We start from the raw sequence: 21556 nt of genomic DNA, 5'->3' as shown, positions 1-21556 counted from the left end.
AAGGTTGACATGTAGAACAGGGCTCGCTCACAACTACAGCTACAACCTTAATACGAGAGTCAAGGAATTATTCACATCTTAAAAGCTGCTTGAAGCCTGGCCGTGAAGATGGGACGAGGTATTGCAGCCAACAGCAAAATCACCTTCACAGCTGATTATTTCTACTTATGTCATACACTAAGGGTGAATTCTGATCTCCCAAGTATCCTCACTACAAGAATACACTAGGACTGTGACACTGCTCTTTGACCTGTAGTGCTTATGTCTTGCTCCCAGCAGCTTTAAAAACATGCACTAGCATGGCAGAGTGCATAAAACATAGAATGCACATTGTCCTAAGACACACAACTGTATTATTTATTTCCAATCCCACAAACATGCCAGCCACACAAACCCATTACTGAAAGGAAGAGACCCACACTCAAATATATGCTTAATTTTATTTATTACATTTAAGAAATATTAACATCTCAGGATATCTGGTTTACCATCTAAGTCCAGTCATAAGCAACAACAAAAAAAAAAAGTTAACCATGTTTCAAATGAGCATTCTTACATTCATTCCCCCCTGTAACGTAAAGAAAAGTTTGTTCAGCTGTATTAAATTCTTAAGTGTTCGACTAACAGAAAAAAAAAAATCATTAAAAATGTCTTAACTACCAGGCATCCTGGTTTGTTAATTGTTCGCTGGCACTTGTGTTCACAATCAAGCACTCCAGTTGGTTTGTTAAATTTTCCCCTTCTACCCAGAACTGTCTTTTTGGGTGGGTTTTTTTGGTTTTCTTTTTTTTTTTATTCGTTTTAAATCTCTGGATACGTAAGTTTGTTCAAATAAGTTTAAAAAGAAAAGAAATCTAGGGTTGTCAGTCTGAGAAGTTCCTGCACTGCTTCCCTTGATAACCCACCTATGGGATAACTGAAGGAAGTTATTTTCTTTCACTTTTCTGAATCTTACTGAGCAAAAGTTCTTTTTATTCCATTTAAACTGAAAAAAGTACAGAAACACTGTCTTTGTTCGATGGTGTGCATAAACATTACACTCCGTATATAGCAAAAATATCTTTTATTTATAATTTACATTTCCACAAGTGAAAATTGTACATTTTTACATATACTGTTTCATTCCATTAAATTTTCACGCATCTACAGAACTTTCACACAATGATACCTGAAACTGTGCAGGCAATAAGAAATTCAAATACAAAAATGTATTTATTAACCAAACAGTAGTTGAGGCCCTGCCTCAGTTGAACAATTTTATTTCATATAAAAAGTATTTGCCTTCTAGAGTTAACACAGCAGCTCTTCTGTAAAAAAAAATTCATACCTCAGTTTATTTAAACCGACTCTTCGGGTTCTGTTTTAATATCTGTAGATGCAGGTGTGCTCTCTTCTGCACAGGCAGTAGGGGTATCATCAGGTTCTTCTTTGACCTTAGGTGAGTCACAGGACTCCTGTGTTTCTTGTTTAACAATGTTCAACATTATATTTAGTGGATTTTCTACAGGAGTCTTGCTGGGAGATGGTGTGCAATCAAATGATGATGTCTGCAAAGGGAAAGTCAATGTAGCATTAATACACATTAAAATAACCATTTTTAGCTTCTTATCCCTTTTTTTCAAAATGCAAACATGTTGATAGTCAGGCACTCAAAATCCAAACTTCTACTTTATCAAGATCGTAAGACGACAAATTTATTCTTTAATAGCATTACGTTTTCACCATTACCTTTGAAAAGGTATCATCCAAGCAGTGATGAAGTGCTTAATGCATTACCATAAACTTTCCCCACCATCCCCAGAGGGGAACTGTAACTCCCAAAGCATTAAAAATGTAACACACAGCAACACCTATTTACTCCGTTTTTGCAAATTCCTAAGATTATGCAGGTTACTCAACAAAATGCATGACACATTTTCAAACCATGGTTTTGCTTTAGTTGTGTATGACACACAAGCTGTCACGGTACATCACAACAAGAAATACATCTTAGCTAATTCTGTATTATAACCTTGCCATGCCCAAGGCCTTCAGGTCTTTGGCTAGTCATAGGCAAGAGAAACAGCACATTCTGAACACATCTGCTCCCTGCAAGGTCAGAGATCAAGCAAACAAACCGAAAGCAAAATGCTTCAAAAAGACATGAAGGATTCACTTACGTTTTGGTAATCTTCATAGCAAGATGGATGGTAAATCTGAAAAAGAATTGTTATAGATTTAAATATATAAACTATAGCTGGATCACTGCTTATGAACAGAATAGTGTCAATTATACATATCACACAATTTGTCTAGAAAAACAATGGCATGAACAGGCCAAGTATGGTGTCAAATATAACCAGGAAAACATTTTGTGTATGTTTATTTAGGAAAAGTTACCATACAGAAGCCTGGCAAGCACTGGGAATTACAGAAGCCTGTAAGCGTTGGAAATTATTTGTGTACAACTGCTTACAGAAATAAATGAACCAATATCTACACCATATACAGAGACATTCATTCTTCTTTTAGCACTGCAGTATAAGGAAAGGCAAGTGAGCCTATACTAATGATACCAGGACTTGATGCATTTCCAAAGGTTTAGATATTTATGTACTTGGAAGCCAGTAAAACTAACCAGGGGAATCCTTCAGGAGAGAAAAAGCACTTGGCTCTCCCAATTTTTTTGCTATAATTCTTTGGGTTTTTTTTACTATAAATAAGTATCACATGTAAATAAGATCAGATTACCTTTTCATCTACTCTGATAGCATTCTTCAGGTGCCACTCTTCCTCTTCCTCATCCCAATACTGTTCAAATTGCTCTTGGCAAATTTCACAGCTCTGAAAAGTTATTGGAGTAACAGAGATAAATGAGGTTATTGCAACAATTTACTGAACACATGAACGTCGAGAGCCTAGTGACAGTCAAACAAGGTTCTTTTAAATTAAGATAAATACATTAAGACTACATCACGATCTTTCCTCCACACTTTAAAAATAACTTTCGAAAACTTTAATTAAAAAATATTTGAGTACAGTTTGCAGACTGAGCAACAATCATCATCTGGCCTTGAAGAATGTCGTCACTTGAGAAATGTAAGCTTTGCCCTTTTTGATAGGAAGTCTCTGCAAAACACTTTGTAACAATCTAATGCTGTTTTACTGTCATGTAAGACAAACCAGTACAGGAATTTAATTAATTTAATTATGACATTATCTTCACTCTTCCCCTTAACCTGGAGTCTCAAACTAAAAAGGCAGAACTTTTAGATGAAGTATTAACATTTTTAGTACTTCTGTGCAAAATAATCAGCTCGGTGAACAAAGCACAAAAGGTACTTTTTAAAATTAAAACAAAGGCCTTCATGGCTTGATAGTTTCTAGAAGCTTAGCATGTAAAACTGAATGGTAACTCTACCAACATTTATATTTCATTACTACACCAATTCATCTATCGAAATACAGATCCATTGGTTACTTTAAGATTGAGATATTTCTTTGTCCTAATGCGTATCTTCTACTGAAAAAGAAATTGCTCTGTAAAAGTATCAAAAACCCAGTAAACCCAATCATTATTTGAATGACAAAGGACCATTTCCAATTCGCTTGCTCTATTTACTCTTTCTGTGGAAGCATTCAGTAAATTAACACACTTTCCCCATTTCAATTTTGCTAAAGTAACGGAATACCAGTGGGTGTAGGTTTTTTTGAACTACAGGTGATTTATATTGCTATCTGCCACTGGGAAACAACCATTACACACACAAATACACCACCTGTGAAGTGGCTGCACAGGGGTCCAAGAACAAGACTTCAGTCCACATACAGCCTGCTGTATGAAAGAATGCTGTAAAATTCTTTGAAGTATTAGCTCATTCTCAGTGTCTGGGCTAATAAAGGCAAGCTGAAACTTACCTCAACTGCTCCAGCTGGTCCAGCAGGGACACTCTGAAATTCCTTCTCTTTCGCAGCTTCTTGTGTCTTCAACACAACCTCTTCATGAGCTTTTTCAAAAAACTGGCTTTTTGCACGCTCCTCTAGATCAGCTATTTCTTCAAATTCAATCCAGTCCTAAGAAAAAAGTTTTCATTCACACTCAAGATGCTGACAAATAGCCAGAAATGTTTAAAAAATACATCTCAGGAAAAAAAAAAGAAAAAAAGACATCCCAAAAGTACCATATTTAATAAATCTCACATCATTAAACTGAAATGCTCCTCACATGCAGCATTAGCACAGCGCATGCTTTCTCACAATGCAACACTTCAAAAAAGCTTTTTCCAGAAAAAATGCTATCCTTCCATTTCTACTCCATTCTCACTGCGATCAAAACAGTACCCAATAGCTTCAAACCGTTTATTGTTCATCATATAATTGCCTTTTGTGTTTTGACAGGCATTTGAGAACTACTTGAAGTATCTGAGACATCATTGTTTACCAAAGGCCAACTCCTGTGATGATGTAACTCTCAAATGCAATCCTACAGCACATACCCAAGTAAAACACAGAACCCGGCCTGTAATTTATCAAGACGCATACTGCATTACTTACTGTTAAACTGTAGTACCATCTTCTGTGTGTAATTTTTCTGCTAACATCTTTTTCTGTCCGGTTCTGACGATAATGCCAATCTAAATGATCCGCATAAACATCTGTCTGTGAAGTAGTGAATCTCATTCCACATGAGTAACACTGAATTCCAGTGTACAGTCGATTTATAACACTATCATAACGCCTACAAAAAGAGGAAAAAGAAGTCTCAACATTCCTTTGAAAAGAAACAGGTAAGAAGTTTATCAGTAAGTTGCCTCATGCCCACAAGAGTAGAGGAAAAACAAGAATCTACTGCAAGGTTAAAGCATGCAATATATCTAAATTCTTCCTGATTCATAACACAGCTGAAACATTCCAATAACAAACAGTGGGCTCATATTAACTATTCACTAGAAACACACTAGTGTCGTGTTTCATGCCTACTAGCTTCATCACCTAATAGTGCATAAAACAGTAATGCTTGCATTTGGCTCGGCTATGCAAACTATCTCAAAGGTGGTAAAATTAGTAGTAACAAAAGGAAGAAACACTGACTGCAATACATATCACAACCTTGCTGATTAGGCAGCAACATGCAACTTGCGTGAGGGTAGTTCTCAGGTTAATTTTCCTCCTTTTTGCTCCCTCAAGTTCTCCAAGGCTAACATCAAAAACTGCAGGTCCTCTTGGTCACAAAGTAACAAAAAAGCTTTTAAAAGCTCTCAGCTGTCTTGGATTAACTATCTAGATACTACCACATCATTATTCTTACTGCGCTGTAAACTCATTCTACTATACGCACTGTCTAAGTTCTTCAACTGTGAAGTTAGTGAGGTCTGGAACATTTTGATCTTCATTCTGGTCATCATCTTCCTCTTCAGCAGCTGGCTGGGATGATGTTTCATTCACTTCTAGAAAGCATAAAGATATCATTTTATCAAATTTCACTACATCATCAGAAAGAAATTACGTGCTCCTGAAAGTTATTTTTCTTCAAATATTAGTAAATACGATCTGACTATGCTAAAATACAAGTGTGCAATAGCTAAGTCAGTCATCTTCTAACGTCATTTAAAAAAAAGCACACAAGATACTGTAAGTTACTCAAAATTTGAATTTAGGGGAACAGTATTTCACTTCAGTCTTTTGCACTAAAATTCAGTCTTCAGAAACCAAGACGAAACTGATTATAATCGAGAACAAGTCACGGAGGCACAGCACCAAAGACAAAACTGACTGTTCTGGGTAGCTGAAGCGTACAAATTAAACAAGATACTAAGAATTTACTCCATCACATACACTACATTCCTTCCCAAAACCAAAGTTCAGTTTAAAAAAACATGCAGGAGTTCACAAAAGTTCTTATACTTAGCTTTACAGTTCAGCTGTGGATAAACTGAGTAGTTAGAACATAATGGATTTACGTACGTGCTGAAGTGGAATCAGTTTTTGACAGTTTGAGGATCCCTGTCGACAGCAGTTTAGCAAACAATTCATTGACATCAAGCTGTCCAAGGTGGTTATCAGGATATGAATGTGGAAGGGCTCCTAGGGAAAAACATTGACATGCAAGGAGACAAAAGGTTAGCATCAGAAATTTACTTTGCTTTTATAAGCATAATTCACAACACACTTTCACTTCTGCCTCCTGTTTCTTCCTTTTTTTATTCCAAATTATTTATCAACTCCCTTTGCTTTATGTCTAGACTGTGGCTAATTTCTTCCCTTGCAACAGCTTCCTTCATAATATATACTGAAGGGCTACCTAAGCTGGCTGCCCATACGCAGATTTCTACTGGATGCTCTTTATTAAAATGTAGTTATTTTCCTCATTTTATGCTTGAATATTTCACCAGGACCAATCTACTTCATCACCTACTTTAACCATTTACGACTCTTTAGAAGCTTTTCATTACTAACCATCCATATACTGGGAATGTTTACATACCCTGGCAAACACAAACCAGACTTAAGACTGGTACCTTCCAGAAAAGCAGACTAAAGGTTTTTGGGGTTTTTTTTAAGCACAACTACATAGCAAAACCACATGGTTAATGAAAACTAATGAAAGCCTTCACTGTTTGAGGGAAACTCCTAAAGAGATGAAGGTGCTACAGAAACCACATCTATGACCACCTCACTGAGGCGGCTTCCCTTAGTCCACACAGACATAGTACACCAGGACACTGCAAAATGGTAGTTTCTGTGGCCACTAACAGGTAGAACAATCCAAAATAAATAAAAGGAAGTTAATTATTTTGTTACACACCTGCAGGGTTCTGAACAAAACTTCCAGGATTTGGCAAGTACTGCTGACCTTGGCCATAAGGCCCTGGTTGAGCAGACATGAGAGAAACCTGTAAAAGTAAACATTGAAGTATTTTTTATATAATAATGTTATTATAAACTTAATTTTTAAATTTTATGATTAACTTCTAGACATTTCTCAATAATCACATATATGTATGAAACTCCTTCCAGGAGTGACCCATGTCAGTTTGTTACTGAAAGGTCCATGAATGACTACGAAACATTTCCCTCATTTTCCTTTCCCACTAGAAAAATTTCAGAACACATACTAATTTTTGCCTAATATTTAAGTTAAAAAAACCTTCTTCTACTTATCGAGGCTTCAATCACAATTTCCACACACAGTACTTCCTTTTAAATTGTTCCTGTTCACCAAAACAAAGCTCATCAGAAAGAAATTTGAGAAACTCTTAAATGTCTATTAACAAATGCCACTATTAATTCTTATCTAAGAGTTGAATCCACTATACGAAACACATCTTCAAAGCAGGATTTTTCAGCAAACCAGCTCAGTAAGCTTCAGATAGAAAAACAGGTTTTGTAACACACTTGTAATAAAAATATGTTTTTTTTCCCCAATTGACTGCTTTCTGGATTTACCAAAAAAAAGTTTAAATTGTTTAAAATTTTATCCCATTAGAGGTTAGCAGGACATATTACCTGCTTTTGTTCAATCAGTTAACCCCTCATGTTCAATTATTATCCCCCAAATGAAACATGCCCTCTAAAATCTCTGATCTACTGAAAGAAATGACATCATTTTCACCGATGTACAGTATCATTTTCCCCTTTTGAAGAGAGCACTTCCAACAGGCAACAGCAAAGACAACCGAACTCATAAAGCATGCTGGTGCCGAGGTAATTTTAGGAGTTGAACTGTAGTTCAACAACGTCCATATCTTCCTCAATTCCCCCACGTTATGGGTATCTCTTTAACACTGGCTTGTTACCAGTACTAACAGCTGTGAAAAGACAACAGAATTATTTTGGTCCATTCCAATTCTACACCTCTTAGAAAAATTAACTGTGTATATTCACTCACGTTATCTTTCATGCTTTATATAGAATTCACTTTTGTGCAAGTTTAATGAAAACATCACAGGCTTCCAATTACCTAGTTTTGTTCTCAAGTTAAAAATACTAATTTCACTGTCATATTCTGAGCTACAAAGTGATTGTAAAGATCCACTATTTAGTTCTTAAAAAAAGATTCTTAAAAAATAGCAATGCATGTCCCTCTTAAATTGGCTAGAAACTATTGAAGGAGGATGACTTTTTTAGCTTGAAACTGGCTCCCACTCTGCCAGCTCTTCAGAAAAATCCTCCTTTTTTAAAGGAAGAAAAACTGCTAATTCTTTACACAAAAAGACTTCTGCAAACAACCCATGTAACGCAATCAATTCTTACCTGATTACTTCCCATTGGCATATTATTGAAGTTCCCATATTGAGGACCCTGAAGACTTTTTTCATCAAAGTAATGTCCAGCTGCTCTCAATGGGAAATTCTGTGCTCCTGGGCCAGCTGGCCCATTGAAATTTGGTCCAGGTGAACCATCAAATATATCAGGCCTCTGGAACTGCATCCCATGAGATGGTCCATTGTAGCCCTGGCCAGGATGTTCGACAAACGGACCACCTTGTCCGTATGGTGACATTTCTAGTCTTGAGGCAGGATGGTTAGCTACATTTTCAAAACGTGCACCTTGAAGGCCAAGGGGCAAGTCAAATCTAGAGGCTGGCTGGTGAGGTCCATCAAATCTTTGAGGTATGGCTGTATCAAATCGTGGTTGTGCCTGTTGGCCAGGCGCCCTTTCAAATCTTGGACCAGGCTGTCCATGAATTCCATCAAATCTTTGCAAGAGAGACAACTGTCCAGGCTGACCATCAAATCCAGCTGCGTGACAACCATCAAATCTTGGACCAGCCCGACCCAGAGGACCATCAAATCTAAGTCCACCAGCTCCCTGGTGTACTGGTCCATCAATCAACCTAGGACCTACACCTGGCTGACCATGTGGTCCTTCCAATCTGAGCCCACCACCTGATGGTCCATGTGGCCCCTCAAATCTGAGCCCACCACCTGATGGTCCATGTGGCCCCATAGGCTGACCATGTGGCCCCTCAAATCTGAGGCCACCTCCAGGTTGACCATGGGGCCCCAATGGCTGTAAATGTGGCCCTTCAAACCTGAGGCCACCCCCTGGTTGACCATGAGGCCCCAAGGGCTGACCATGGGGTCCCTCAAACCTGAGACCACCCCCTGGTTGACCTCGAGGCCCCATAGGTTGACCATGAGGTCCCTCAAACCTGAGGCCACCTGAAGGCTGACCACGAGGACCCTCAAACCTGAGACCAACTCCAGGTCCTTCAAATCTAGGACCACCTACAGGCTGCCCTGCAGGCCCCTCAAACCGCAAAGGCCCACCTATCTGCCCAAGAGGTCCCTCAAACCTCAGTGGACCTCCTCCACCAACCTGTCCTGGGGGTCCTTCAAACCTCAAGGCCCCTGCCAGCTGCCCTGGTGGCCCATCAAATCTCAGGGCTCCAGCTCCCCCTGCTCCTGCCAGTGGTCCATCAAACTGAGATGCACCTGCCCCCACCAAAGGCCCCTCAAATCTCATAGCAGCCTGTCCAGGTGGCCCATCAATTCTGGAACTTGAACCAGCAGCAGGACCATCAACAAAAGGACTTCCTTGTCCATCTACCCCAACCCTTGCAGCCGCCTGTCTAGGTGATCCATCAAATAGAGGTCTGTCTTCCATGAGTGCACTTATCCTCTGCTTTGCTTCAATGCCTCCAAATCTTGATCCGGGACTTTCTGGAAACGGTGCTTTCTCTGGATCTTCATACCTAGTTCTTTTGAAACGTTCACTGAATGGTGATCTTGGTTCCTCTCGAACACCTAAAAAAACCAGAACAAACCAGATAACCACTCACTAAAATGTTGCCAATTATTTCACAGCTGTAAAATAAAGCAAAAACACGTACCAGCTTGCCCAAGAAGCTGTCTGTCTTCACGATTATCAAATCTGCAGATTGCATCACCATCTATTTTCTGGAACTCCGTCGTGCTTTTCCCCTGTTGTCTGAGAGCATCTCTAAATTCATCTGATTCTCCCCAGCTGTCGTAAGGATCAAAGTTCTTAGACCCTCTTGCTCCTTTAGCAGCATTTTGTTCCTCCAGTCTTCGTCTACTCTCAAGCGGTGAGAGGTTATCAGCAAAAGGTCTATTAGTGCCACTGACAGGAGAGTGTCGTCTTGATCTTTCTCCAAATGGTTCTTTTCTGTCAAACTGTACTCCACGCTTGGCTTTTGATTGCTCACATTCTATTCCAGAAAGCAATGCATCAGGCAAATGATAATCCAAAATATCATCAGGATCCAACAGATCAAGCCTTGACAATGAATGCTGAACTTGCGTTCTTTTTAGTTTAGCCTTATGTTCATAATACGTTAATTCTGCATCCGATAGAAGAGGTTTCTTTTTCAAACCACATTTTTCCTCTGTAGGGCTATCCCAGACATTACATCTGTGCTTTCCTTCTTGATACTGGAACAGCTGTCGGATCTGATGAGCTACCATGAGGAACTCATCTTGTGTTATTTCACCAGATGTTAAGCGTTCATTGGCCTACAATATAAAGTTAAAGTTTAGACTTCTAAAAAGAACAGAAAAGCATACACTACCCAGGACACTTCTATGAAGACAGATTTATTAACATTACCTTCTTAAGTAATTCTCTCTTGCTTGCAGATGTCAGTTCTTTGGGAATCTGTAAATTAGCATCCACACTTAACCGGTGTTGCTGCTTTGGTGCTCGGGGTGATAAAATTCCTTTACCAGCAGGCCAGTTTTCCCGGTGTCTTTGGTGAGGGGATTTACCAAGCGCTTGGTGTTCTTCACTCTGTTGTGAGCTGAAAGCAAGAATACATTTAAAATACAGATTAATTCTTTATTCAGGACATAACTGTTATATTCCTATTAGAACTAATCATAGCAAAACATCAGTATCACCTTAGAATCTAAGTGCGCATAACTTCCATATCTCACCAGTAGAAATAAGTTAAACTTAGCATTTTTAACAATCTGAACATTGCCTCCCAAAGCTGACTATAACGAAGTCAGCAGTAGAATTTCCACTGACTTCAAACAGAAGTTGTTTAAAAAAAAATAGTAACTTACTTTTTATTTTCTTCCCAACCAGATTTCCACCGCTTGCCTGATTTGGATCCTTGCCAGTTTTCTGCATTCTCCTTTGGATCAGGAGAAGCTTTTGCAGAATGCTGGCTCGCTGTTTCTTGGGGCCTGTCTTCTTGGGCTTTTTTCACTCTCCTTGGATCTCGCACCTCTTGTTTAACATTTCTCTTACTAGAATTTCTTTCATCTCTTGCTGCTTGTGTGCTTTCTTCAACATGAGACTGCTTAGGACCTATCTGACGTATCTTTCCAATTTTAGGAGTTGATGAAGTGGGAGATAAACTCCTAAGTCTTCTTTTGGGTGATCTCCTCTCTCGCCTTTTTGGAGAATGTGTAGATGGTGACCGTGCCTTAGGAGAGCGTGATCGTGACCGTTTTCTACTACTTGATCTCCCTTGTTTTCCACCCTGTTTTTCTGACTCCTCTGTAGTCGTGTCTTGTTTCTGAACAGCACCATTAATTACTTTATTTCTGCTGCCTACTGGTCTATGTTCACATGTCTTATGTTCCTCTTTTTCTTTTTTCTCTGTACTTCTCCTCTTTTCTTTCACCTCCTCCTCTTTGCCATCTGACTTATCTTGAAGATGTCTTTTTAGTCTTGGATCTCGCTTACTTATTTCAGATACTTTTGTGCTTTCACTTTCCTGGGTTTTAGTATCTTTAGTATTGGGCAGCTTGTTTTTTAAAGGGGATGGTGATTTAGATTTTGCTTCCGACTGGTCAAGTTCTTTCTTCTGCGTTTTCTCACTTGCTTTCAATTTTTCTTGCTTTGTTGAGTTTTGTTTTTCGGCCTGTGTTGTTTTGTTTGCCTTGGTATCAGACTGACTGGTCGTGTTTGGTGGAAATTCTTTCCTATGAGATTGATCTTTAGCATGAGAAGAATGTTGAGCCATCCTATTAAGTCGAGGATCCCTGTTTACTATTTTGATATCATGAAGTGGAGGACTTGGGGATGGCTTGTTTTTTTCGGATTGCGCAGCAGTCTGATGAGGTGGTTTAACTGTCATATGAGGTGTAGGAGACATGTGTTGCTTGGAAGGTGCTGGAACTGAAGCTATAGAAGATGATCCTTGCTGAACACTAAGAGATACAGCCTGAAATAGGAAAAAATCCAGCATTAATCTGCATAACACAACTCCTACCCAGAAATGGTCACATTTTGTCTCGAAACCAAAACCATAAATAGCAATGTCTCTGAAGTTATGAGATTCAGCCATTTAACTGAAAATGATGCATTAATTGCTAATTACAAGCTTTAAAATAATGCAGTACCATTACAAAAAAATCGAATTCAAATATAATGCAAAATCAGTACTACAAAGTCAATACTGCAAAATACGTAACTTAGGCACATGTTCTGGTTACAGCGCTAGTTTTTCTATACATACCACATGCTCAATGCAACTAAGCTGCCAAGTATCTGATACAATTTTTGTATTTCTACACTTCAAAGATCCTTTAATTTTGGTATCATCACTTGTCAACATAGCAATTGTTGACTTCCAATTACAAATAACAAGACAGCTTAACCACCATCTTCAGATGGTGGCATCAAACCAACCTGACCTAATGAGGGAACTGACTATTTCCAACAATCAGGCTTCCTTGTTTCGTAAGACCTAATGTGTTTGAAAAAGCCTGGCTTGCTGTGACCCACAAGAGGTGGAAGATGAAGATCATAACGCAGGCATCATTTTGGAGAGAAGTTAAAAACCCAAGAACTTCATTTTCTTTTACCTCTATTTTGAGTGCAATTCTGAAGTTTTTTAGGTAACAAACACTGTTCAGGAACCCAACATCAACTTGCATTGCTCTAATCCTAAAATAGCTACACTTGCCTAACATGAGGAAAAAATAATGCACTGCAGTTACCAGTACAGCTAAGTACTGTCCAAAAGAAAGTGAGACCCAACTATAAAAGTTTAACTATCTTACTCACCAACTGTGCTTTAGTCTGTTCCAGCTCCAGCTCTAATTTTTTTTGCTGAAGTTCTAACAACTGCTTTTGCTTTGCAAGCAATTGCTGCCTTATCAGTTGCTCCTGTGTCAAATTCTTTTGTATTTCAGGAACAGCTGGAGGAGTAGAGGCACCAGAAGTGACAGCAGAGGTAGGTGCAGTAGATTCCTCTGGCTAAAAACAGAATAAAAAAAGTTAAATTTGAAATCCTGATGGAATCAACTAACTCCATCTCCTTTAACTGCTATCATGAGCCAGTACTGGGAATTGGTTTGTATAGCCGTTATAAATTGCATTTTCAATGCAAAATATAACTGAAGCAATTTAAAACTTTTGCCCCACTAGAATTTGCCTGCTGTGACAGGTGTATGTCATTTAATATAAATTCATCAGTGTTCAAAAATCTAGAATACAGTTTTGAAATATAAAAACCAAATCCATCAAATATTCTGAATTTGGGAACTCCTCTTACCTGTCTACAAAAGTCAGATACTTCATTCTTAATACACTAAATTGTCAAAAAGCAGCACACAAACAATGAAAACTACACGTATTACCATCTGTTCATACAGTAGGCATAAAAACTTACCGATTTATTTAAAAACTTAGGATTCACATGGATGCTAGAAGTATTCACATTTGGGGGCAGAGGTTTAATTGGCCAAGCAGGATCTAATGAGTTGACTCTGACATCAAGTGCATATAGTTTCTTCAAAGGAAAAATATCATCCCATGTGGAGCGTAATTTAAATAAACTTTTCCTAGTATTTTCATCCACCTAAAACAATAAAACAATTCTATGGCTTGTTAAGTTAATATAAAACAATTTCTTAAACTTTTCTGTAGAACTTAAGATTTCATTTATTTCCTATTTCTATCAACAGTTTGCCATTTTAACACATTGAACTTGCTATACAGAATTTATAAGCAGTGCAGATCATACATCTATACCAACGGAATCAGTAACAGGAGCTCAAATGTGGAATTGTTGTTTCAAGGCCATTTGAAGGTTTTATTGTGTATTACCATTCTCTGACAATTTTCTTTCAACTTTTCCAATACCAAAATTCTCATTTTACTTGCCCAATTTCTGTGGAAAAAATACAGTAACAAAAATATTGAAAGGCAACAGCCTTTGAGACAATACATCATTCAAGTGTTTGTGCTGAATGGAATATAACAACGACAAACAAATCAGAAAACAACAGACTTTGTGAACAGAAAAGGTGTTTTGCTCAGCTGTTTAGTCACTGAAGGATTTTTTTTTTTTCCAACAAATGCAACAAAAGGGGTATTAGCTAAAATGAAGTCAATTACATTTCAGTTCAGCTGCAAAATTAGACCCATCTGTGAGCCACAGATCAACCGTACTTGTAGGACTGGTGCCCATTTTCTCTCTTCACAAACAGTTAGTTTGGATTATCTCAAGACAGGTAAGTTAGAAATTTACAGTAAAGCAAAATTTAGTTCATCTCATAACTCAAGTAGTTCAATTAAACAATAAATAAAAAAAAATTGAGGACAAAATATATGCAGCTGTCTTAATGTCAATATGCCAACTCAATCATTAAGCAATGACTATGTAGATGGCTTTTGCTGCACTTTTATTTTTAACATGTTACAGCAAGACATAGAATAGTCTGGAAAGTTTGGAGGTTCTTTCAGGGAGGAGCAGGAACTTCAACAAAAATAATTCATACTTAGCTACTAGTGGAGTGCCCCTATACAACTTTCAATGAGAGGGTATGAAGTTCACTGCAAAAGGTGCAGAAATGACTGAGCAAAAGTTTCTGACTTCATCAAGTGTCTAAGATAACCTTAGTGACCATTTACTGATAAAACAAAATTTGTAACAATGTCAGTGCTGGAATTCTACTTGCATCTTTTAACACGACCAATTAAGCTACTAGAAGTGATTGCCACTTTACACATTTAATTAATACATGTTAATTAAATAGTTCTAGTTAGCCTAGTGGACAGTTAACCTATAAAACTCTGAAAATTAGTTATTATCCAGAGCTTCAGCTGCAACATTAAATGCAACTCAGTAAAAGAACATTCAGAATTTAATTAATTCAGAAAAAACAAGTAAGCATCTACCTATCTCTACTCTACACACAGGAGTTTAAGTCTTCTATGGTCATTATTACAATCTATTCCTTATTTCATCGTGCATTTTACATCTGAAAACCATATATAAACCGTACTGGGATCTCAGATCTTTGCTGATACATAATGATAGATAAAGATGCAAAAGCTCCATTTATCTCATTTATATAAGATGCCACTTTCTTGTAGCATACAGGAAACCACAGAAGTTAACCCTTCACTTCTGATCCAACTTAAACCCATTCAAGTCCAGCCTTTCAAAAACTGGACTTTCATTTGCTTTTCTCACTGAGGAATAAGCACAATTACTTCGCTGGGTTTAAAGATTAAGAGCAAAAAATAAAAGATATGGCAGCAGTTTTCAATGTTGAATTAAACTAAAATGCATACTTGTAATGTAATATAGCAACACATTCTAAGACCCTTTCCCCCCAGCATTTTTGTCAAATCACAGAGCACCAGGAGAGAATCATGTGCCAGTGCTATTCACTCTTCACAGTTTAAGCACTCATTTTGCGCATCACAAATTAAGTAAACCAGACAAATCTAACTACAGGAGAGAGAAGCTCTGAGAAATCCACAAGAATTGATTCTCAGTCTGTTCTTGGTATAAAGACTAACTTCAAAATAAACCAACAATTCATAATGAATTGCTCTACACATTACAGAAAGTCCATCCAGGTGAGCAATTGGTAACCAAAATACTGGTAGTAAAATCTTGCCTGGATAGGAAAATTACAGACATTTATGAACCAAATTAAATTAAGTAATACTTTGCATCTTTCAGCTAACATGTAACTTACATGCTTGACAGCAGCAGGAATAATCTTCCACCGAACAGTTACAGTACTGAGATTTATAAAAAAGAATCAATTTGTATAGTTCACCACCCAAGAAAACCCAAAACTGAAAGCATGTATTTATTTTACCAGGAACAAATTTTGCTTAGAATACAGAACTTTTCTGAAAGTGTATATACCTTTTCAAATACACAAATAAAGGTTGCAACTAGGTTTTTAGTAAATGCAGTAAGATACTCTCTTCCCACATTCTTGACAATGGAATCCATAAGGTACATAACAGGGAGCTTCTCTGATGCGGGAGCCTGGAGTAATAAGAAGAAACTGAGAAGTTTAGTACAACAAAAACATATTTTAAACTTTTTAAATAAAGGGATTACCAATCCCAGAAATACAGACCTCTCTTTTTGGTTGCCACTACAAACACCAAGGGATTTGGCTTGGGATTTTTTGTTTATACAAAAACTTAATCTGGAAAATCGATACTCAGTTCAAAGTATAACGCAGTGGGTCTATCACACAAAAAAGGAACACCTTAGGTTATTCTGTTTGCTTATCAAAGCTTTTGAAAAAGGGAAAAAAAAAAAGAAGAAAAAAGAAGCCCACAAGACAGTATTGCCGCTAGTGTACTGAGTGTAACCTTTCAAAACCAACTTGAGAAAGTAACTTTAAGTTAGCAGGAAACCATCGTTAGCACTTCAAGGAACTTCTAAAAAATAGTTTAACTCAAACCTCCTGAATGCTTGTTTTTCTGGATTTCACAGAACACAAATCAGACTTCTGGCAAATAGCCCAAATTAGTGAACTTCTGTAGCCGTAGATTTTATGTCGAGTATCACAGTCTTTTCATAAACTACATGCAGAACAGGTCGCAACTATTTCATTGTAATCCAAACAGACGGAGCAAGGAGTCCCATTCTCTCTTGGCACTTGTAGATAGTGACAGTTCAGATTTCCAGAGTGCATGCAAAAATGCACAGTCAGAACAAAGTTCAAAATCCAGACAAAACTCAATCAGCTAGTCGACTGGGTAAATGCACAGACATATTCAGGAACTGCAACCACGATTTTCACAGAACGGAGTCTTCAAGCTCTGGACACATCTTTGCTACAAGAGGAGGCTTGGTTTTTGTTGTTTGGTTTTTTTGTTTTGGTTTTTTAAATCCATTTTCAAAACTTGTAGCAAGTTTGTGCGATAGAAGTGTGGTGATGCTGGACCGCTACCGTGACTTCTAATGTACACAAAGCACTACCGGCCCAAATTAAGGTGATTTTAATGCCCACCATTGGCTTTCACAAAGCAGAAGGCACAGCAAAGTTCCACAAAACATCAGCAAGTACACAGACTTGTTGAAGAGGACAACATGAAAGACAACACCACAAGCCGTGTGTTGACTGTGATCCCCTAAGAAGGGCATCCACTCGTAATAAGTCCCATTCACCATCCGGTAAGCTCAGGATAAAACCAGAATAACTTCACTCACTGCTCACTTTAAACAGGACAGGCTACTAGGTTAATTAGGCACCTTACTTCGCAGCCCCATTGTCCAGACAAGTGTGTGGAAGTGCTCTTGCTTTACAATTTTAGCTTTAATTCCTTCCCCTTTCAGGTGGTTCACAGAAGGGCACCAAGTCAACAATACTTTTATATGGGTAAATCACAATGTTTCCTTGCCCTTAAATGTGTATTAATTTACCACAACCTGAAACTTAATATTGAAGAGGGCAAAATTCTTTGTTAGTTGGGGGCGGAGTGGGGGAGAGGGGGAGCATCACTGCCTTTGAGCATATTGAAAAAAGTAAAAACAGGCAGGTGGTGTATTTAGTACATAAAAAGACAGAAAAATGCAGTTAAGTTAGCTAAAACGAATTGCAGCACATCAAAAGCCTACCTTACACTATGATGTAATACTGAGCTGTACACAAGCTAATATGCAACAGTGTTAGAATAAAGGCATTGCTCTAGTCTGAGAAATCGAAGAGTGGGGGTCTACAGCTACTTAAAATATCTGTGGAATACTGGTTTCTTCTTTAAAGCAGTCTGCGCAATGGCACACTAGAAGGACTAAGTTCTGAATGCCTGCCTTTATAAAAAAATGACAGTGCACCATTTCTGACTTTTAAAGTCAGCTGTTACAGAAACAAAGAGCTGTCTCAGAAGTACCTATGCCCAAGAGCTACAGACATAGCATGTTACATTCTTCCATCTCACCAATGTATGGAAGTAGCTCACTGTACTCAGCTAAGCTTCAAGTTTGAGACACTAGGGAATCATTTAGTAGCAAAGGCACTGTAACAAGTTTAACTGTCACTTTCATTATGCATCAGACTGTTAGAAGTAATCATACATGGAATCACTGTAATCTAGTAACGAAGCTTCCTTCAAACTATGGCACAGAATTAGCAGCTTATCAGTGTACCCTGCTTCAAATATAAGCTACTCGGGTGTCACGTTTTAAGAATCATGACTTAAATATGGTTGAATATTTAAGTCCTCTCTTCTGGAAATGTTTATTATGTCAAGGTATCTAGCACATATTCCAATAACCACAAAAGGGAATCCCAGACTTGAATGGATTTTGTTTTCAGGCGGTCTATACAGTATCCCCTAGCAAGAAAGATGCCCACATGACACTAACCAAAAGGTAGGGAGGCGCCGCATAATCACCAGAACACAGAACACTAACTCTGAGCTCATCAGCATAATATTAAAGACTTCATTACAGAATTCCCACTGTTCCTTCAAATAACGTAGGAAAGCTATTGTTGGAAATGTGTGGCTCTTTTTTATTAGTTTCCTAAAAGATTTCAAGTTTAAAATCATATCTGGCAATTGAACCCCAAGTCACAAACTTGTGCAAAAAATTTGTTTTAAAAAAAACAACCTTGTATACAAAATGGGTCTTGGAAACAAATTCTGCACTATACAATGGTAAATAAAAAGACAAATACATATTTCACACTTTTTATTTACAAATTTTATAATACCAGTCACACATTTCAGAACCATTTATTAAATTGTAAAGCAGACCACTCAAATTTTACACTAAACAAACTGTCTCCAGGCAACACTTTTTAAAAGTGGCTTAGTAAAGGAGATCACTTTCCCAGAAACAACTAAAAACTTGCCTTGAATAAACCACAGTCACAAACAGTAACTAGGCAAAACTAACCATTGATACAGGATTTAAGACATCTTTAAAAAAAAACACACTTCAGGGCAGGCTCTGAATCACCCAGAAATGAAAAAAAAAAAAAATTTGACAGCATTGATATTTATCACAAATCATTTTATACACATCCACTGCCCTTTAGGAGATATAATGGTGAGATCTATTAGATTATGAGGTCACCTCCCCAAGGAATGGCAAAACTCAGCCACTGGCAGCATTTAAAACTAGACTGGAAAAGCTCTGTGGAACACTAAAAAGCCATCCTGCATTGATAGAAAGATAGATTAAATAACTTAAGAGATCATTCCCTCCCCATCATTAGATAGTACAATTCTCACCATTATAAACCATGATTTAAAGCCAAAGAAAAAAAAGCCTTTGAACACCTGAGATCAGAGGGAGCAAGGGAAACGACGGGGGAGGGGTGACTGGCATGAAGGGGCAGGGGAGGGGATTGAAAGAAGAACCCTTTTCTTACAAAATGCTCTTGTGAAAAAAGTGCTGTAAACCCCCATCCATGTGCTGTAGCTGACTGATGTCAGCAACTGCCTGGGTTGGGCTCAAAGGGAGCCTCCTCTTTCCCTTCTTTTTATATCATGTGCCTTTCAGACGCCATGTTAGGATCCTACAGGCTGCTGCAGTTTCTACAGTCAGGGAGAATTTCTTCTTCCCCATCCTCAACCAATAAACTTCTCTAGCCAAAATAAATTAAATATGCACACAACACTAGCATTACTCAGGGCACAGATCACCTGAAATCCAAACAGATTATCCCAAGCCCACAGAATTTTCTCTGATCAGGCAAAGCAAAACAACCCCCATCACCACCACACACACTTCTCTATCCGGAGCAGATGATCACCTTTCACCCACAAACTTTGCTGTAAGATAAGGGTGCCCACCCCCCCAAAAATTAGTATCTCACAGGGACCACACTGGGAAAAGAGCCTTAACTGATACTTAAAAAGTCATTATATTTAGCCCTTAAGAAGTGGACAATTTGCGTGCTGTAAACTTAACCTTATTTTCACTCCTTTAAACTACCCCCCCCAAAAAAAAACAACCCTCCACCAAATCTACCGGTCAGGCCCTCTCTACTGATCGCAATATTCATCTACTATCGAAATCGCTAAATGCAAGGGTTTAGACACCAGATTCGAGACACTGAATGCTGGGTCCATGTAGGGGGAAAACCCAGCTACAAGGGCGAGGTGCTGCTGCCCAGTCACTGCCAGGCCGCCATGTTGTGTCTGATATTTACACGGGGCTTAAATCGCGAGCCACACTGCCCTCCCAGAGCTTTTGGTGGGGCGAGTCCCAAACCCTCCCCTCCTACGACCAGGGGGTGGTGCGGGGGCTGTTCCCCTCCCTCGAGTCCCCTGCTCCCTATGGGGTGGAGGGTAGAAGCAGCAGCCTTAAGCTTAGCCATGAAAGGAGCCCCCGACGTCTCGCCCCGTGCTCCCTGGTCCCGCCTGAGCCACGCTTCCCTCCGCCTGCTTCCCCCGCCCCGAGCCCCGGCTCCTGGGCCTCTCCCCGCTGCCCCGGCCGGGGCGCTCCCCACCCCCACCCCCCCCCCCCCGAGTCCCCGGCACCCTCTGCTCCGTCCAAATCCTGCTATCCTTGCTCGCCCCCTAATTAGCCAACCCCCCCCTACCTCCACGTCTCCTGAACCCCTCTGCCTCGCCGCCCGCCCGCCCCAAGCCCAGCTCTACCCACCCCGCCACTGGCCTCCTCACCCCATCCGGCCCGCTGCCTCCCCCCGAGCGTCGCCCTCTCTCTCTCGCCCTTTCCCGTCTCTCAGGCCTCTCGCCCCAGGCTCCGCTGCCTCTCCCTGGCCCCCTGCCCTCCTCCTGCCCGCCCGCACCCGCCGCTGCCCGGCTCCGCCCGCGCCCCTCCGCAGGCCGTCTCCCCCACGCCCTTCCTCCTAGCCCCCGAGGCCGCCCTAGCCCGCTGCCCCGGCCGGTCCCCCCAGCAGTATAGGTAGGAGTAGTAGTCGGTGGAATATAAAAACCTTGGCGATTTGCGCCTCGATCAGGGAGACGATGTCCTTGGCGAAGGGCACGTTCTCCTCGGCCAGGATGGTCAGCATGTTGATGTGCGGCTTGCTGTTGAACGTCAGGTCCTCCAGCGACGACTGGTAATCGCGGCACGCGTCCTCCCGGGCCTCGCTGCTACCAGCGCTGCTCTCCGGGGCCGACATGCTTCTCCGACCGGGGCCCGCACCAGGACCCGACCCACCGACCGAGAGCCCCCTCCCCGCGATCCCCTGCCGCCGCCGCCGCCGAGCGATGCCGCCCCCCCCGCCGCTGCCGCTGGGCTCCTCTACCGCATCCTCCGGGCTGCGGCTCCCGCTGGCTGTGGTGCTGCCGTCGGTGCTGCTGCTCCTTCAGCCGCCGCCGACTCAGTCTCAACGCTCACAAAATGGCGGCGGCGGCTACGGTTCGCAAACCTCTTCCTCCAACCGTTGCGTCATGTGAAATTGTTCTAAGGAAA

General features: G+C 39.9%; 1 protein-coding gene across 7 annotated transcripts; it reads right to left on the bottom strand.

The window, feature by feature from the left end:
* Positions 1-1046: 1046 nt before the first annotated feature.
* On the bottom strand, positions 1047-21291 carry PCF11 (PCF11 cleavage and polyadenylation factor subunit). 7 transcript variants are annotated; one of them, XM_075727536.1, is made up of 16 exons: positions 21075-21291; positions 16070-16195; positions 13571-13759; positions 12964-13155; positions 11010-12118; positions 10552-10741; positions 9815-10457; positions 8233-9728; positions 6785-6872; positions 5944-6063; positions 5318-5426; positions 4534-4717; positions 3898-4053; positions 2731-2823; positions 2160-2195; positions 1047-1547 (listed from the first exon to the last, which is right to left on the bottom strand). In XM_075727536.1, exons 1-16 carry the CDS (start codon positions 21261-21263, stop codon positions 1338-1340), a joined length of 5130 nt encoding a protein of 1709 aa, XP_075583651.1. In that variant the 5' UTR covers positions 21264-21291; the 3' UTR covers positions 1047-1337. The 7 variants fall into 7 exon arrangements, with proteins under 7 accessions (XP_075583651.1, XP_075583652.1, XP_075583654.1 ...); XM_075727537.1 differs by having other exon boundaries at positions 5318-5423; XM_075727539.1 differs by having other exon boundaries at positions 8233-9730; positions 9988-10457.
* Between the last annotated feature and the right edge of the window lie 265 nt (positions 21292-21556).

This window comes from Pelecanus crispus, chromosome 1, assembly GCF_030463565.1.
Source record: "Pelecanus crispus isolate bPelCri1 chromosome 1, bPelCri1.pri, whole genome shotgun sequence".
NCBI lineage: Eukaryota > Metazoa > Chordata > Aves > Pelecaniformes > Pelecanidae > Pelecanus > Pelecanus crispus.
Note: the sequence above shows the minus strand (reverse complement) of the source record. Positions and strands in the feature narration are given on the sequence as shown.